Here is a 20,538-nt window from a genome sequence, read left to right on the forward strand (position 1 = left end):
GCAGTCTAAAAAATATTCTTGACTATTTTTAAGACAGAGGCAGGTAGATATTTTAAAAGCATGAATTGAAAGGTTAGTGCAAGTAAATGAAAATAGGGAGTTGTTGATTGCTATCAGATCCATTGTGGTCCTTTAGATCAGTGGTTCCCCTAAGTATTCCCTATGCCATAAGTGCTCTGTGATTAATAAGGGATTGCTTAAGGTGGTATGTGAGTGGGAAGAAAAAGTTTGAAAACCACTGTTTTAATCATTCCAAATTGACTCGTTATGTGCACGGTTTCATAACTCCAAAGGAAATGGGCCAATGACAATTTTTCTCAACCAAAATATTTCAGTAACAATTGGGTCTAGAGCAGTGATTCTCAACCTTCCCTTCCTACTCACATCCCACCTTAAGCAATCACTTACTAATCACAGAACACTTACTTATGGCGCCCCTCCGTAAAAACACTCAATTAATCAGTTTGGAGATCATTTAGAGGAGGCCAATATTGTTCAAAAGTATGCATACTGGATTCCAAGCACATTGGTCAAATTGTTATCTGGAAATCTGTAACAGTTAATTTCATTTTAAATTAATTAAATGTGGCACCTAAAATCAAATTCAAAAGAAATGTAAGAACCCTTACAGTTCCAACAATGAACTTGCATCAACTTGTCCTTATACTATTATTTTCTTGATAATAGATATTAAAATTGAGCTGTTGGTTATCTGAGTTAATGGTGTAGGCAGGAAGAAACAAACTTCTATGCTATCAGAATCAAGAACAAATGAGCATTATCTTAAGATAAACTACAGAGGAGAGAAAGTAGGTACCATTTTTCAGAGAAATGAATTTTGGAATTATCATCCAGTAAAAGCAATGGATGCCAGCAGTATTCAGGACTGGATTTGGATTATTGTTGCTCAAAGCAGTTCAGTTAATGAAACAATGGTAGACAAATGGAGGTGAACCGCAGAACACCCACAATTTAACTTGATGGCTGGGGAAGGATTAAAAAAAAGAATTCAGAGCCAGACTAAGCCATTTATTGCCAAGAATATGCTGAAATTCAATACCATCGTGACTGATTTGATGTGGGGAATTGAAAACTAGGGGGGCCAAGACTTAAAGTGAGGGGTGAAAAATTTGAGAGGGACAAACAGACAATTAGACAGATACACGGAATGGAAAAGTTCAGAGGGATACAGGCAGAACACAGACAAATGGGATTAGCTAGTTCAGCACAGAAGGTTGAGCTAAAGGGCCTGTTTCTGTGCTGTACAACCTTTCTTCAGCTATGTCCCACCTAGGTCTCTGCTCAAAGTTATGGGCCCCCCTTCCCTGTGAAGGAGTCAAGTTTTTTTTTTGGAATATTTTATTTTCAAAGACTCATGCAAATGCATACAAACAATACAAAACATTTTCCTTGTCATGCATTGTAATTTACAGAGTCCAGTATATTTTACTCTACCTCCCCTTGTTCCCTCCCCCCCAAAAGCAGACAAGTTTTGGTACCTTCTGTACTTCTTTCAACTACATAAAAAATACGTTGCGTGAGGTGAAAGGAAAACTAGGCTTTTACCTCAATGTGCTGTGGCCACCAGAAGGGCCCCCATTGGGAATGTCTGCCATAGAACGCTAGGACAGTGGTTCTCAACCTTTTCTTTCCACTCACATACCACTTTACGTAATCCCTATGCCATTGGTGTTCTTATAATTCGTAAGGGATTGTTTAAGGTGATATGTGAGTGGGCATGAACTGAGTGTGTGTGTGTAATCCAAGTATGCTTCTTGGAAACAATAACATTTGAGCAGTATTTGACTCAACTCAAAGTACTTGCATTCATCTATAGAGTTTTATGGCATCCTCAGTAATTGCCAAACTACAATGCACATGAAACAGCCTTTGAAACATGGCCATTGCCTTCATAAATTCACTAGTAAAATGGTGCAGAGAAAGATCCCACAAAATTAATGCTGAATGTAACTTTCAAAGTTCATTCACTCTTGGTACATAGCAGCAAGTTTGTAAACAGCAAGATCACACAAGTGGAAATTTAAATGAGTAACTGGATGACCTGCTTTGGGATATTGGTTGAGAAAGGAATGTTGGCTGGGACAGTGGACAACTCCCTCGTGGAATAACATCACAGGATCACATGCCTCCAACTAACACCAGCAGACAGGCTCTTGGTTTAACATTTCATCCAGAAGATGATACCCCTGGCAAAACACCACTCACTCAGGTTTACAATGAAAAACCATCCCAGATGTGCATTCACATTCTGAACTTGAGCTGGAACTTTTAACTTCTGGCCTAATCAAAGCACAGAACGTTCTTGTTCATTGAACTCACAATATTGTTCATAACAGTTTCAACCTTTGTCACAGAATCTCCCTGTTTGCATCTTTAACATTGAGTTAGGTAGGAAATGACCATCAAACTAGCCAAAGTTGTGCTCAACCTGGAATCCAGGGCATCCACGTGAAATGTTAAATTCTTCCGTCACCATAGATGCTGCCTTAGGTGCTAATGAGATATTCAGTGTTTTCTATTACTTTAGATTTCCAGTTCATTGCTTTTCAGTTTGATTTTAAAACTAGTGTTAAATCAAAAGCCTGATCAGCTTTTGGAAATGGAGTTAAAAGATCCTTGGTTTCATTTCAAAAAGCGGAGATTCCAGACCAAACCCAAATTATACGGACACCGACATTGTTATGACTATACCTTGAGGTCAAGGATGAAGGACCGTTCTATTAATGGGCTTCCAAATATGGACGGCAACACATTGCTATTAGTGTATTTGCTATGTGAAAAATAGAGCTCTCTATGCTGCATTACAAGAGTGATTACAGATTAAAAATTACCTCATTGGATGTTTTAAGGCTGTGAAAGCTGCAATAAAAAAATCATTTTAATTTCATTCTTCATTTATTTTCAAGCTTAAGGGCATCACTTAAACCTTTGTAGTGATAATGCTGGGATGGACATCGTGACAAGGAATTGGCATTCTTCCAGGTTATTGTCAACCCAGATATTCGTTCTGACCACAAACATTGCTGCTGACATCAGGAATCCACATGCAACCCTTATCTGCTTTACTAGTTCATACCCATTCGCCCGCTCACACATTTTCATACACATAATGTAAATCGTCCTAATACATCAAGGTGCCCAACTCATGTGCCACTTTATTTAGCTTTTCTTTAATAAAAATCTACAATTTTAGAGTTTCCACAACTTTAAATTTAAAGTTAATCTGTCCCATCACCAGTAATCATGTTTAATTATACTTTTGGTGAAATGCTTGTTTTTCTGAAGCTGCCTGGTGATCACTTCCCATTTGCTGATGCAGTTTGCTGAGTTGTTTCTGCAGTTACCCAACCATTTCAAAGTTGATGCTGTGACATCCTGTTTCATGTAACTATTTTATGGTTTGTGGTACCTTGTCAAAGGCCTTCTGAAAAATCCAAGCCCCCAACATCCACTGACTCTTGCCTCTCTTTTGCTTTTATTATACATCTTATGGGAAAAAAAACTTTGGGGTCCTCTTTCATGTTATTGGTCAGCTGCAACACGTAGCTCATTTTTTCTTCTCTTCTTGCATTTTTTTTTGTTGGCTTCTGTTGGGTTTTTTAAACTACCCAATCCTTCAGCATCCCACTGATTTTTGCAATTCCATATGTTCTTTCTTTTGCTTTCATATCGTCTTTGTCTTCCTTTGTCAGCCACAGGTGAATCACCCTCCCTTTAGAACACTTCTTCGTCGAGATGAAACGATCCTGCTCCTTTTAAGTTATTCCTGGAATTCTTTGCCATTGCTGCTCCACTGTCTTCCCTGGTAGGGTCCTGTTCCAATCCTCTCTGACATTTCTGTAGTTACCTTTACTCACCCGTGATATTGACACGTCCAATTTTAGTTTCTCCCTCTCAAACTGCAGAGTGAATTCTATTTTTTTGTGATCATTACTTCCTCTTCTTCTTGTCAGTCTCCTAAGCAAACCTACAAATAATGTCGCCATTGCTTGGTTCCAACTGATTTCTCTCTCTGTAACTCTGCACTGTATGGTGTGTGGATTGACTAAATGGACTGCACACAAAATTCATGTTCTCACTGATCATCAGTGCATGTGACAATAAACCAGCTTGAAGCCAGCCCTTCATCAATGTTCAAAACTCCACCAGCTGTCAATAAACTTGGTGGAAAAATATGGCACGGATAAAATGTTGCGACTTTAAAAATGAAAGAATTGAACTGAAATCATGCGTGAACCAGCGGCTGGATGGTCCTTGTTTTACTAGTTGTTTTAAGACCTCCTGCTGCTCTGTCTTATAAGTTCATTCTTTCCATTGCCCCTGTGAAACCTGCTGCTCAGTATCTCCTTTCAGAAGTTCAGCTTTAAAAAAAATCACAGCACAAGCCAAGCAGCCCTGGGTCCCCCTGTGCATTATGGGATTAATGCACAGAGCAAGCCAACTGTATAAAACAAACACATCACAGGCACGGCTATGACATGTATCATTGCATTTCATTCCAAATTGGGCCAGAACCATTTTGGTGATCATTGTACCACAGAACAAATCTATCTCAATAATTGACTGCACAATGAGCAATGATGTACAATGTATACTCATGTAATCGTCACATTTTTGGACCAATTTTTCATGCCAAATTTGGAACATAGGAAGTAGGAACAGGAGTAGGCCAAAAATGGCCCATTGAGCCTGCTCCGCCATTCAATACGATCATGGCTGATCTAATTTATGACCTAACTCCACCTACCTGCCTTCTCCCCATTTCCCCTAATTCCTCTATCATGTAACTTTACATACTTTTGTTCGTGGTAAGTACCTGCAGTGCTCAACAAAAGGAGGTGCAAGGCACTGCTTCAGTTCGATACAGGTCACCCTTGGGCAAGGTGTAGTACCTGTTTAGCCTCCCAATCAGGGTCATATGAAGCCAGGGTTTGCAGATGGAGGATGGTTTTTACAAGCAGATTCTACAAATTTGAATTTATGGTTGTAAAATTGAAATCACTGGGCGGATGAATCTGCTGATCAATAGCCAGGGTTACCAGTCCAGTATAGACACTGCAACTGAAGAAGGCAACAGGAAACCACTTCAATATTTTCCCCTTGTATAATCATGAACTCAACATCAACTATGGTCTCAGCTCAAAGATGGAGCCTTCACTGAAGGAGAACAGGGGAGGCAATGACTACAATTTGGAGAGTCAGAAATGGAGAGACATGATCACCCATGCAAGTCTGCATTTAGGGCATCTGGAGCTCAGATAGGCAGCCAGGGCCTAGAAGTTAGTCCGTGGTCGGGCGACAGGAGATCCGGTGAGCAGGGGGCCAGAGTGAGGATCTGGGATCGGGGCATCAGCAGCTCCAATGGGGGGGGTGGGGGAGAGGGGGGCAATCAGGTCAAGGATCCACAGTCTGAACACTGGGAGCTCAGATGGGCAAATGGTTGAAGCGTTGGGAACTCGAATGGGTGGGCAGCCGGGACCAAAAAAAGGTGGGGTTGAATATTACACGGTATTGATGATTGTACTAGTATATATGGTAACTTAACTTGGCCCTGAACCATTCAATTTTATCCTTCAAGAAACATTTTAAACTTGAGGCCAACTGTGCTTTCACAAGACAAGAAGAAGTCTTCTACATTGAGAAGTAGAACCTCTGCATTTATTCCACAGTTAATAGGTCAAAGAATATCATTAAGCATCTTTCCTTGGAATTTTCCATGTTTCCTACAAAATTCCAATGCCATCTACAAGTTTGTCGATGACACCACAGTTGTCGGCAGAATCACAAACGGCAATGAGGAAGCGTACAGGAGGGAGATAGATCAACTCATTGAATGGTGTAATGACAACAACCTTGCACTCAAGATCAGCAAAACCAAGGAGATGATTGTGGACTTCAGGAGAAAGTCAGGGGAACACCACTCAGTCCTCATCAAGGGCTCAGTAGTGGAGAGGGTCAAGAACATCCAAATTCGGGGTGTCAACATCTGAAGATCTGTCCTGGTGCCTCCACATTGATGCAATAACAAAGTAGGCTTACCAGCAGCTATACTTTGTGGGGTGTCTGAGGAGATCTGTCACTCTTGTAAACCTATGGAGAACATTCTGATAATTGCATCACTGCCTGGTTTGGGGGCTCCAACTCTCAGGACAAGAATAAAGTCCAGAGGGTTAACTCAGCCTGCAACATCACAGACACCAAACTTCACTCCATTGAAGATATCTACATGCGGCGCTGTCTTAAAAAAGCAGCCTCTAACCTCAAAGACCCCCACCACCCAGGCCATGTCCTCTTCACTCTGCTACCATCAGGGAGCTTAAAGACGAGGACTCAGCGGCACAAGGTCAGCTTCTTCCCCAGTGCCATCAGATTCCTGAATAATCAATGAACCAAAGACATTGCCTTACTTTTCATGCAGTATTATTTTAATTTTTATAGTAATGTCGTAATATGGTTATAATATTAATGTTTGCATTATGACGCTGCCACAAAACATTGTATTTTATGACTTGTTCATGACAATAATTTCTGATTCTGATTCTTCCGATTCTGAAATCAGCTGGAAGGTTCAGCAACATTAGTACTAAACAAGACCAAATAAATAAATAAATATTTAAATGAATGAATAGAAATTACAAAAACAGAGAAAATCAGAGGCAGGCCTATCTAATAATGAGAGGGAGGGGAGAAAAATTACTAAACCTCAAAACTGGTGAAACTATCCTAGTATCACCTAAATATTTTGGACGGCAAGGGTCTACCTCCCTTGGCAAGATCCAATAACATATTTAAGTTGAGGTAATATTGGGGGAGGGGGGGAAATTTGATGACAAATGTTTTTGTTGAAAGAAAGGTGTTAGAAACAGAAATGCTCATCACTCCTGGGCCCTCAATAACCTACAAGGCTGTGGACCAAAAGCTGGGAAATGGGATAAATTTAAATGACTTAATTGTTTGCTAGCATGGATACAATGGGATGAATGGATATGGTTACTGCAATGCTATTACAGTGCCATCGATCGGGACTGGGGTTCAAATCCCATGCTGCCTCTATGTTCTCCACGTGTCAGTGTGGGTTTTCTCTGGAGTCTCCAGTTTCCTCCCACCGTCCAAAGCAAACCAGAGGTTGTAGGTCAATTGGTTGTCTTTGGGCGGTACAGGCTCTTGGGCCAAAAGGGCCTGTTACTATGCTGTATGCCTAAATTTAAAATCCAAATTAAATTTTAAAAAGCTAAATTCACTTTTGAGTCTTGAGTGCCAGGTGAGAGCTCCATGGCTCTTTTGCTGTCACCCTTCCGATTAAAAGTCTATTCTAGACCCAAATTGCCTCGACATACATGTGGATAATGGCTTCATGGAAAGTAGCCAGTGCCCTGTGGAGCCATACCACTGTGTCATCATGAATGGAAAAAAGGCATCAAAGATTTTAGTTGACTGGAGGTGTAAATGTGGATGTTGGATAGAGTGGAGAGAGGCAGGATAGGTGAATTATGTTCCGGTTTTCCCATCCCTAATAGACACCAGGTAGAGACACAGGGTACCAGGAAAGGGAAATGGGAGCAATCCAGAGAGAGAACTGTCACAAATAGCCAAGATGCAAAGGTGAGGCAGCAGCAGTGCTGGCTCCAGACCACGTTTCAGTTTACAAGGGCTTTGATGTGGCCAAGTGCTGCAACAATGATTTCAGAAGGAGGCCTGAGGCCAATGTTACCTTGTAATTAACTCTTAATGTTGGGAGCAAAATTGTCTGCAAATTGACACATCTTAAATAAAGGAATTCTTACCAAATTCAGATTTGGCCATAACAGTGGCCAAGTTAGTTTCTCATTTCTCTTCACAGCTTGCATCCTTTGGTCAGTATGCTGCTCCATAACTCCTCTTGTATTTCAATCAGTGACATTCACAGGAACACAGGTTATTAGTCACACACTTTCCTCCCAGTTCTCCTCTGTTTAGAGATTTAAGATGATAAATCCAGTTTGCAAGCACAGAAAATGATAGTATTATTCTAGTGCACAAGGAGGCCATGTGGCCCATCTAGTTTGCATTGGAACAGCAGAACAATGAGATTCTCATTTACAACATCAGCTGGCTGTTCTCCTCTTTGAGATGAACTGAGCCATGATAGGTGCCACATAAATGCAGTCCTTTTATGAGCCAAGAGACCCTGATCAGAATCAGGTTGTGCAGCAGTTGCTGGATTGTTATAGAGATAAATCAGAACATGGTCTCGCTCTAGGGCACCTTCACAGAAAGTAGCAGTTAGCACAGCACTATTACAATGCCAACGACCCAGATTTGAATCCAATGCTGTCTGCCAGGAGTTTGTACATTCTCCCTGTCACCTGCATGAGTTTTCTTCCAGGTGCTCTGGTTTCCTCCCACCCTCAAAACATAGGGAGTTAGTAGGTTAATTGGGTGGCAGAAGCTTCAATGGCCAGAATTGGCTCCTTCCGTGTGGTAAATTTAAATTTTTAAAAAGAATGGAGGGGAAGGTGGGGGTCAATGGTGCTGGGAGTGTGGGTGGAAAGATTTGGCTTGGGGTCAGAGATGCAAAATTTGAATGCAATGAAAATGTTTAAACATGGCCAACTCAACATTGGCCTAGCAACATTATTAGGCATGTTGTACCCCGAGACTGAGGAAAGTATTTGCAATTATATTTCACAACTACTCCAGAAAAGGAGCTTTAAGTGTAGTTCTGGAAAACACAGACTGTTTGACAAAATAACAGCAATCTGACCACCTGCTTTTGAGCAGTTGGGTTAATAGTGGTCAGAACACCAAGGAGGTTGCCACAGACCATTCTCCAAACAGTATGCCAAGGGATGTTTGACACCTTTACTGAGAAGCCAGAAAGTTTTGGTTTAACATGATGTGCAAAGGCTACTCTCTGCAACACTTCAGGACTCATGGAGTGTCAGCTAAAATTAGAGGGTCATATTTCTGGCCTGCACCTGAAGCCTCAGTCACTGATTTAGAAAAGGGAACGGTATCCCTGAGATGAGATTTAACATCTAACAAGGTCAGACATGAAACGCAGAGCAGAGTCAGAGAATCATGGTAAGAAATGATGGAAGCATCACACATAAAAAGTTTGGCATATAACAAAACAAAGAAACAGAAAACAGGCAAGAAACAGAACAGACAGAGTTGGAGAGAGTGAAGACCAAAAGAAAAGATTGTGGGAATGCAGACGGACACGACTGGAAGAGAGGAGAATACCTGAGCATTATATTGATTCCACTGGATGTGAAAGATGCAGCCTAAAACAATATCACCATTGTGTCCGATGTGGGTTTTGTCATGCATTGCACAATCACAGGAGTCACAAATTAATCTTAATTTGAAAAAACAGTCTCCTGCAAATAATAGCCCAACTTGTGTGGTACAAACCCAGCAGTCAGCAAGTGTACCAAGTTTTACTTCATCGCCAAGTGCAGGCTGACATTTCTGAAGGCCAGTCTCTTGAGTGGGCCATAAAGCAGTCCGTTCACACAATGGGAACATTGTGCTTGTAATCTTTGGTCCAGTGGAGCAAAATTAATAGCTGACGCTGGACTGACACCCTTTCAGATCATAAAACGCAAATGGAATCTAAGGTGGAAAAAGACCCACATTTCATAGCTTTTGGTTTCCTGGCTCCTTGCCCACAACCCATTTATCCTTGTTAATCAAATCTCCTGAGTCTCCCAGGTCTCATACATCAGCACACATTATCCCTCTGAATTCCAGAGCAACCTCTGCCACACAGGGTCTCCTTTTCTCAGGACCCTCTTCAGATGTTTGTATTTTGTTTTCTTACACTTTTTTTTCCCCAAAAGAAATTCAAGGAATTCAAAATTCTTTTGCATTTCCTCAACTTGTAGCAGAATCATTAAAGTCTCTCCAAAAGCTCAATTTAAGAAAAGGTGAAGTCTGTCAGAGGAGCATCCAGTCCTGCCTGGACATTCTATTTATCTCCAGCCACCTCCATTCCAAAGCCACCAAATGCTGTGGTCTCAAATTCTACAGAAACGTAACCGAAGAAAACACACAGCCTCTTGACCCTGTGGTTAATATGTTAACCGGAGAAAACTTTCTGAAACCGCCAATCCTTCAAATGCTCCAAGGCTTTTAGCAACACTTTCCAGATTTTTGCTCCAACTTTGTGTGAAAATCACATCTCCAAAATATCCTGATCAATGTTGGTCCTGTTGTCCTTCCATCAGAAGAAATAGTTTTATATGCATTTATCTAGTCAAATACTTTTAATTTCATAAACTCCGCAGTTAGATCAACCCTTAATCTCCTGAACATGTGGAAATTTTTGCCAGATTTACACAATACCCCTCACAATTTTAATCCTTGACCAACAAGCCCTTCTCAACTGTTCCATTAATTGACTGAAGACTGATCTGTAATTCATTCCCTCGCCTCAGCACACTACATCCTTATAATTCAACAACTCTATTGCCTGAAGTCTTGGTCAAATCCAATGGAAGCCAATAATCAAGGAAAGTGCTTCATGATTTCCAATGGTAAGAAACTTGCCTGTCAAGGATTCATGAATTACAGACAATATAACAGCCACTAAAATGGAAATAAATGATTGTTTTGAAGCACGATGGCCTCTTGTACATTTGCCTCAATTTGTTGATGACCAAAAGACCCTCATGATGTGATATTAGATACAAGGCATTTATTTATTTCCATTTTAGTGGCTGTTATATTGTCTGTAATTCATGAATCCTTGACAGGCAAGTTTCTTACCATTGGAAATCATGAAGCACTTTCCTTGATTATTGGCTTCCATTGGATTTGACCAAGACTTCAGGCAATAGAGTTGTTGAATTATAAGGATGTAGTGTGCTGAGGCGAGGGAATGAATTACAGATCAGTCTTCAGTCAATTAATGGAACAGTTGAGAAGGGCTTGTTGGTCAAGGATTAAAATTGTGAGGGGTATTGTGTAAATCTGGCAAAAATTTCCACATGTTCAGGAGATTAAGGGTTGATCTAATTGCGGAGTTTATAGAATTAAAAGTATTTGACTAGATAAATGCATATAAAACTAGATAAATGGATATAAAACTATTTCTTCTGATGGAAGGACAACAGCACCAATAACAGATCTTTTCTTTACGAAAGATACTTGTCCACCATTTTAAGTACTGCAGCGTAAAGATGGATTATAGGATTCCTGCCACACAAGTCTCCCTGGAGAAGGGCACACACATAAAAGGTATTCTCAAACATTAAACAGAAGCCTCGGTCTTGGAATAAAAAACAGAAACTGCAATAATCATCCACTAGATACCTGACAACTTAATGAGTTTTTACTTCATCTGTAATTTCTTTATATCAATCCAATATGTTACAACTGGGAGCACTTCAGTAAAATATACCACACACAATAAACTATCACAGCCAATAACATGGTTATTCTTATTGAGTCAGCTTCAAAATGTGGTTTCATTCTTACCCAGTTCTCAGGAATACCATTGCAGGTTTCCACTTTAATGTGAAAGATTTCTGATCAACGGCTGTTAGTTTCTGGTATCCTCGGTTTGTGTGGAAGCATATTACCTGGACAAACTGTTGTGGTCATACACACACACACACACACACACACACACACACACACACACACACACACACACACACACAGCCTTTCCACCCACAGCACAGAAAGAGGTTAATTTTCAATTTGGATGTTGTTGTTCCTCAATTTTCCTCTTCTACTCTAACCCTCCTAGTCAATCATCACTGAAGTAGCCATCCTTTAGAACAATCAGGGCCTTCAACAGAAATTAGGAAGGTATTAGGACACACATGACAAACTAGATTTTTAATTTCTGAAGCTGATGCAAGCCAATCCTCAGAAAAAGTGAAACTTTAAAGAAATGCAGATAGCCACAAACCAGAAGGGGAACCAGAAACAGTACCCCTGGCATCTGGCACCTATGGGGATTGGTCGATGCCGGATAACTGTATTTTACAGTTGCTTGAGATTTACTCTTATAATGTCTAGCAAAACCTTAACCATTGCTTCATGCTCACCAGATAAGTCTATACTGTATATGAATATTTTTTTCCCTGGTTGCTTGGATTCCAGGGATTTTACTGTTTAAACAAAATGATAAAACAATCCAACCTAAAGGAACAGATGAAGCTCGTCTTTTATATCAAATCATGGAAAATATATCAACCTCAAAAACATGTTAAAGGATACAACATCAAACAATTCAAGGACAACTGTTTCAGGATATTTGGCAAGAAGCACAAAACTTGGAGGATCTGTTTCTCTGGAAAGGTGTTCGACTGAACGTCCAGACAAACCTGAGCAGTTGACTAGCCAGTTAGTAAAAATCTAAAGAATATAGTTATCTCTTTAAACCTGATAAATGTGAGATTAAAAGCAAACACAAGCAATATTTTTATAGAGTAATATATAAGGTATAGACACAAAGAGCAACGGAGCATATCATCAAAAACTGCAATTGAAATGTCATGAAGTATTATTTCACAAACTCCATAAAGAGTAACAACCTGAGTCAGACTCTCAGGAATCTGCCATTAGCATTCTCTGGATCAGATCCATGATGTACTTTGGCATGAGAAGGTTCCCTCAACTGTTATAAATTATATAGGAGAGGTCACACTGCAAGCACAATAAGTACTAAATAAAATCATATAGAATGAGCCTCCAGGCAAACAGCAAAGATTAGGTTCACAGGGAAAAATGTCACAAAAAAATTCTACAGGAAATTAGAAGATAATTAAATATTTAAGAGCATCCTTCTCTCCATCAAATACTAATTTCCAGCATCATCTTCTCCCATTCCAATCTTCAGCATTCTATTTCTATCTCTCTCCATCTGCTCAACTTTCACATGATTTATCTTCATGTTCTGAACACCAGTTCATTTAATCTTCTTTTCCCACACAATTATCTTTGCTTCCATGAAGTTGGTGAACACAGTGGGCCTTCAATCGCACTCTCAATCAGCAAGGGAGAGATAGCTTGAAAATTCTGTCCAATATCTTCAAATAATTCACAATATATACCCATAAATTGTCATCAACAAGAATTCAAAATTGTATCAGGAGTAAATAGCTGACAAGACTGTTGTGAAGTTGGATCGACTCTGTAATAAAATTACTGAAATTTTTTTTAGAATTTTGCTAATTATTTATAACCATGATAAATTGCTGATTGTCTAAAGGGATGAGGATATGGCTTCTTAACCAAGGTCTGGTGTCTATTCTATCAGGTCTCAGAGAGGTGACATCACATTATTCAGTAGTTTTGGTGTCCAATGCAGTCTGCCTTACCTTCACAAGTCTTCCCATCAGGCTTCAACCTTAAACCCTCATGGCACTGGCAGTAATAGTTGCCAATAGTGTTGCAGCATTGACCTTCACATCCCCCATTGTTCTGCTCACATTCATTAACATCTGGAATATAAAACAAAGGAAAAGTGTAAACTTATTGGTTTTTTTACAAGGCTTAGAACAAGTCTATGGTTCGTTGTCATTCTGGGTCTTTGCTGGAACAATCTGACCTAATCTCAATGTTTCAAATATTTAATCCAATTTATTTGGCACAGCAACAAAATGTTTGTGTGAAAAGCCTGGTTCTCTGGGCCAAAGGAATAAAGGGAATAACTTTCCCCCCCCCCCCCCCCCCCCTGAGTCACAAGCTTGTGGGAGTGCTGCATGGACAGGACTGGAGTCTGTCAAGGCTCAGAGCACTCTCTCAGGTGGATATCAGAACGGACCACTTCACTACTTAATAATAAGGAGAGCCTCTCTCCCCATGTACAAGGCAATATTAATCACACTACCCATATTACTTTAAACAGGTTATATGGTCGTTATCTGATTGTTGTTCTTGGAACCTGTTTCTAAGCAAACTGCTGCTGGGTTTCCTGAACTACTTACAAAGGATTAACACTTTCTCTTCACAAAGGTCTCACATCCAAATTAGGAGTAGGAGAAGACCATTTGGTCCCTCAGGCCCATTCTGCTTTTAATATCATAACTGATCTGCTTGTAATCTTAACTTCACATTGATAACTACCCTTGCTTATCCAGAATTTATCTACAACTATCTTAACAATATTCAAATTCTACATTTTCCCCACTCTTCCTGGAAGATTTCAAAAACCTATGAGCCTCGATTTCTTCTTATCTCTGCCTCAGGTGAGTGATATCTTATTTTTAAATAGTGATCCCTCAATCTAGATTCCCCCAAAAGGAAACATCCCTCATCTACATCCCCTCTGTCAAGACTCCTCAGGACTTCATGCTTCAATCAAATTGAGGCCTCTCTCACTTTTCTAAATTCCAAAGGTCAAGCATGGTCTGTCTAACCTCTCTTCAAAATACAATCTGATTATTTCACATATCAGCCCAGTAAACTTCTTTGAACCACCCCTAAAGAAGTTTCCCCATCAGGAAGGACATATTGGAGTATCAGAGCCAGGCAGCACCATCAGGCTGAGAATGTTGAATGACCACAAGAACTGCTCACACTAACCATCTGAGACTCTTATATTTACTCAGCAATATTTATTTATTTTGATATATGTACATTGTCCTTTAATAACGTTGTTTCATCATGGGGTTGATGAGAATAAATAAATAATAAATGCTGCGATATTTTACCGCAATAAAAAAATGGGTTTTAACATTGCTTCACTTAAACTAGCATTTTCCAAGAACTTATCAACAACATTAAGTGAGGACCTGATGCATATTTGTTCTGAGTATATATACTAAATATATACTATATATACTAAATAGAATAATACCTAGTGTCGCCGAGAATATTCTCCCAGAATCACAGTGCGGCTTTCGCGCAAACAGAGGAACTACTGACATGGTCTTTGCCCTCAGACAGCTCCAAGAAAAGTGCAGAGAACAAAACAAAGGACTCTACATCACCTTTGTTGACCTCACCAAAGCCTTCGACACCGTGAGTAGGAAAGGGCTTTGGCAAATACTAGAGCGCATCGGATGCCCCCCAAAGTTCCTCAACATGGTTATCCAACTGCACGAAAACCAACAAGGTCGGGTCAGATACAGCAATGAGCTCTCTGAACCCTTCTCCATTAACAATGGCGTGAAGCAAGGCTGCGTTCTCGCACCAACCCTCTTTTCAATCTTCTTCAGCATGATGCTGAACCAAGCCATGAAAGACCCCAACAATGAAGATGCTGTTTACATCCAGTACCGCACGGATGGCAGTCTCTTCAATCTGAGGCGCCTGCAAGCTCACACCAAGACACAAGAGAAACTTGTCCGTGAACTACTCTTTGCAGACGATGCCGCTTTAGTTGCCCATTCAGAGCCAGCTCTTCAGCGCTTGACGTCCTGCTTTGCGGAAACTGCCAAAATGTTTGGCCTGGAAGTCAGCCTGAAGAAAACTGAGGTCCTCCATCAGCCAGCTCCCCACTATGACTACCAGCCCCCCCACATCTCCATCGGACACACAAAACTCAAAACGGTCAACCAGTTTACCTATCTTGGCAGCACCATTTCATCAGATGCAAGGATCGACAATGAGATAGACAACAGACTCGCCAAGGCAAATAGCGCCTTTGGAAGACTACACAAAAGAGTCTGGAAAAACAACCAACTGAAAAACCTCACAAAGATAAGCGTATACAGAGCCGTTGTCATACCCACACTCCTGTTCGGCTCCGAATCATGGGTCCTCTACCGGCATCACCTACGGCTCCTAGAACGCTTCCACCAGCGTTGTCTCCGCTCCATCCTCAACATCCATTGGAGCGCTTTCATCCCTAACGTCGAAGTACTCGAGATGGCAGAGGTCGACAGCATCGAGTCCACGCTGCTGAAGATCCAGCTGCGCTGGATGGGTCACGTCTCCAGAATGGAGGACCATCGCCTTCCCAAGATCGTGTTATATGGCGAGCTCTCCACTGGCCACCGTGACAGAGGTGCACCAAAGAAAAGGTACAAGGACTGCCTAAAGAAATCTCTTGGTGCCTGCCACATTGACCAACGCCAGTGGGCTGATATCACCTCAAACCGTGCATCTTGGCGCCTCGCAGTTTGGCGGGCAGCAACCTCCTTTGAAGAAGACCGCAGAGCCCACCTCACTGACAAAAGGCAAAGGAGCAAAAACCCAACACCCAACCCCAACCAACCAATTTTCCCCTGCAGCCGCTGCAACCGTGTCTGCCTGTCCCGCATTGGACTTGTCAGCCACAAACGAGCCTACAGCTGACGTGGACTTTTACCCCCTCCATAAATTTTCGTCCGCGAAGCCAAGCCAAAGAAAGAAATAGTTTGTGTTATATCTGGTGATGTGCCTGCATGTTTTGCAACAAGACGCTGTTTCATCAGGTTGTACCTGTGCAATTGAATGATAATAAACTTGCACCTAATGAGTTTCTTGTCATATACATTTGCACATGCATCAAAATTCTAACCTGCTGCAGCCATGCAGTTACTTCTTTTAAAAAAAGAGGATAAATGTGGAGATCAGTGTTGTGCACAGTACTCCAAATGTTATCTACCAGCACTCCTAACCTCTTTGATTTTGTATCCAATTTCCCTAAAATGCAAACATTCTGATGGCTTCCCTCTTTATCTGTGGTATCCGCAGACTGGTCTTTGCAAGCCATACTAGAATAGCCAGTTTCCTCTGCATTTCAGAGCTCCTCAATCTCTCACAATTTGGATCATTTGCTTCCTTTTTATTATGCCTGCCAAAATGAACACTTTCCATTTTCTCTTATCCATTTCCATTTTTACACATCAAATCTTCAGGCCTCTTTAAACTCACAATTCTTTCAATGAGCTCCTTGAGATATTATTTAAATAGAAGTGACCATCTTCTGAGACAATGAAATTTATCTCCTATGAAAAGGATGATAAACTTCCTATCTTTCCAGGAGGTCAAATGGATAATACCCATCTTTCTAGGATGTCTATTTTTCTTTTCTTAAATGAAGATTTTGGAATCTGTTTTCCAAACAAAACTGCTCTCTTAATCTTAAAGAGACAGTCAGAAGTAGCTTCTCATTTGAAATCTACTTATTCTGTGTCCCCCTTTTCTTAGGAGTAATAAATAACAGCACCTATTCTGGTTATTGTAATTCATCTCTGGTTCACAAGCTTCCAACTCCTGTGTATGTCAACACAGGGTCTCGACTTCTATAATACTGATCCAAAAAATGTCTGAATTTGATAATATATTTCTCCAAATCATGTGACAGTTATATCATCATTGGAGTCAGTCCCAATTTTTGGAAACCACATGGCTATCAGTTTCTTTTCAACCAAACTTCTGGGCTTTTATTTATAACCACTCCATATCCATAACAACCTCTGGCCCCAACTCTGTTCAAGAGGCATAAGTGGTTTAGTTTAAAAACAGATAGCTTCCTTCAGCAGTTCCTATTGAGTACTTAGATACTTCAATTTTTAATAAAGTCAACACTCCATTGTTCTTGAATAATTAAGGCCCACCAGATCCATTAGCTCTGTCTTTCTAGATTCTGCGACTCTGAGAATGAACTCACTTCTCCGAGTACCATGGTTCTCTGTAAATGTAAATGTGTAACCCAGTAACCAACCCCCATCTAAGACATGTTTATAAGAAATATAGCTTAACACTAATCTAAATATTAATATTAACACTGATCCATTACACTAAATTAAAGGTTAAGTGCAACACTGATGATTATGCATCATGCTAACGTGTGGAACAGAAGGAGAAATACCCACAACAGTAGGCATGTGCAAAGCATTTTTAACATCCTCATTCAGCACTTTTCTCTCTACTCTTCAACAGAGTCATGAACCAACTCAACATAGATCTCCTTTTCTACTGAACCATTAGAATGTAGAGTTTCGCTAAATCACCTATCAAAATGCTCATGGAATTAATTAGAAGCAGAAAGGAGGTCAGGCAAGCATTGTCAATGACTTTAGGAACCCACTGGATATTTTTGCAGAGTCATGGATATAATTTATTCTTTTTAAAAAAATCAGTATATTATGTTTAATGATCTGATACTGCATTAGAACAAGCACTTAAATGAGAATGCAGGCAACAAGAACAAGCATAAAGAATCCTCAATAACTTTCTGTGTGTAAGGCAAAGGTAATTGCTAAGAATTGACACTTGGCTACATGCCTGAAACAGCTTACTGTGGAATTTTTTTGGATATCATAAATGCTATTTTTAATGCTTGATAAATGATGCCATAAAGAAGAAATAAATGTCATATGCAGCTTGAACAGGCTTGCTAGAGAATTGCAGGAGCGAGTTGGATTGATTCAATCAAATGCAAATTCGATTTCTTTCAGAAATGACAATTTGAGATACAGTACATCAGTAACTTGGGAGGTTGCATGAGGTGAGTGGAACTTGCATAATTCCTATGATGCTATGTGTTAGGCACCTCTATGTCTATAGAGTTTATACTCAACCACAATTCCTCTGTTTAATGAGACTTGTGCATAGCAGATGTCCAAAGCAAATTCAAAATATCAATGCTCTATAATGAAGACTGGCTCCAACATTCCTATATTCTAAGTGAGCAGAAGGTAACTGGGGAACAATGAAGTCCTACTGTTACTAACGTGGATTTCCCTTAATTTGATAAGGTTCCACACATGAGAAAAATAACAAGAAAATTATACAAAATTAGAGATAAAACCTAAACTCATTGAGGACCCCTTCCATCCTGCATATTTCAGTGCTCCCGTCAGGGAAGAGATACAGGAGTATAAGGGCCAGTACCACCAGGCTGGGAAACAGCTTCTTCCCATGGGTGAGAATGCTGAACAACCAGAGGAACTCCTCACACTAACTGTGATGTTTCTTTTATTGTAATAAAGAGACTTGGGTTCTTTTAAAACTATATTTAATGGCTAGAATATACACAGACAAGACTTCATGGAGGGATCAATTTTGAATCTACCCAAGATGCCACAGCTCATCTCCCAACTCCCCCTAGTGGTCAGGATTAGCATCAGTTCTCTATCAGTACACAACCATTTGAGACTCTCATATTCATGAAACAATAATTATTTATTGGTTTGTATAGATGAATACTTGCCCTGAAAATGTATTGTTTTTCTGAGACATGTCTGGTTGTATGTTTTGCACTGAGAACCAGAAAATGCTGTTTCATCAGGTTGTACTTGTACAATCCGATGCAAAAAACTTGACTTGAAAATATTGGAAATATTCAGTGGGCTTGGCAACCTCTATTGTGTAAAAAGACATTGTTTTATGTTTATAATTTTTAATTCAAAAACTGGCTGCAGTGATGTACTGAAGTAAAAAAAGAATGAGTTAAGTAGAAGGCACCAATCAATCCTTGTGTGTGGGAATGCACTTCAATTGGCAACATGTGTCCCATGCTAGCCTCAGGATTTGTGCCAGCATCTCAACTCTTCAGGGTTCATATCAATGGCTTGGATATAGGAACAGATGGTAATTGGAATAAATACCACAAAACAATTTCAGTGAGCTGAAGAAAACAAGTGATCAGAAAACTGCTACTCTGAACCAAGGTGGAGATAAGAAAGCATCCAGTTGCGTGTAAAGTCTGATTCAGACTTGGAACTCAAAGGTTCTGCTGACAGCACAGCGATCTGTTCAGAATGGAATGGCTCTCTACACTTCATTTGTTAGATGGGTCTACGATGGCAACATCGGTTAGATGGGTCTACGATGGCAACATCGGTTAGATGGGTCTACGATGGCAACATCGGTTAGGTGGGTCTACGATGGCAACATCGGTTAGATGGGTCTACGATGGCAACATCGGTTAGATGGGTCTACCATGGCAACATCGGTTAGATGGGTCTACCATGGCAACATCGGCTAGATGGGTCTACGATGGCAACATCGGCTAGATGGTCTACAATGGCAACATCGGCTAGATGGGTCTACGATGGCAACATCGGCTAGATGGGTCTACGATGGCAACATCGGTTAGATGGGTCTACGATGGCAACATCGGCTAGATGGGTCTACGATGGCAACATCGGTTAGATGGGTCTACGATGGCAACATCGGTTAGATGGGTCTACGATGGCAACATCGGTTAGATGGGTCTAAGATGGCAACATCGGTTAGATGGGTCTACGATGGCAACATCGGTTAGATGGGTCTACGATGCCATGCATAGAGAAATCACTTGGCCATGCTGACTATTCACATTCACACCTGAAAATGGAACACTGGCAGAGTGGTGCAGTCAAGTCACAGAGAATTGTACTGAGCAGGGTGTGAAACCCAGGAAGGGAAGGTGGAGGAACTTGAACGTCTCTGTGTGTCACGTAGCAGAATGACTCTTCCCAAGCAGGGAAATGTTTCTTACATGACAATAGCGTCGATCACACCAAGAACATAAGATAACAGGAGCAGTAGACCATTCAGCCCCCTCACCTAAGTCCTGCCACATTCACATGGTCATGACTGACAAGCCCAAGCCCATGTTTTCCTCTGTGGGATCTGATTCGAGTGACAAACTCCAGAATC

The 20,538-nt window shown here is 40.6% G+C and overlaps 1 protein-coding gene across 3 annotated transcripts in view; it reads right to left on the minus strand.

Moving 5' to 3' along the window:
• The window catches only part of LOC138754360 (multiple epidermal growth factor-like domains protein 6), a 294,761-nt gene that overhangs the window by 137,597 nt on the left and 136,626 nt on the right, over window positions 1-20,538 (minus strand). For all 3 annotated transcript variants that reach the window (XM_069918534.1, XM_069918531.1, XM_069918533.1), the window contains exon 5: window positions 13,338-13,460. In XM_069918534.1, the coding sequence (XP_069774635.1) occupies window positions 13,338-13,460 (123 nt within the window). The remainder of the gene's footprint in view (window positions 1-13,337; window positions 13,461-20,538) is intronic.

This window comes from Narcine bancroftii, chromosome 2 (genome assembly GCF_036971445.1).
Source record: "Narcine bancroftii isolate sNarBan1 chromosome 2, sNarBan1.hap1, whole genome shotgun sequence".
In the NCBI taxonomy this organism is placed as follows: Eukaryota; Metazoa; Chordata; class Chondrichthyes; order Torpediniformes; family Narcinidae; genus Narcine; species Narcine bancroftii.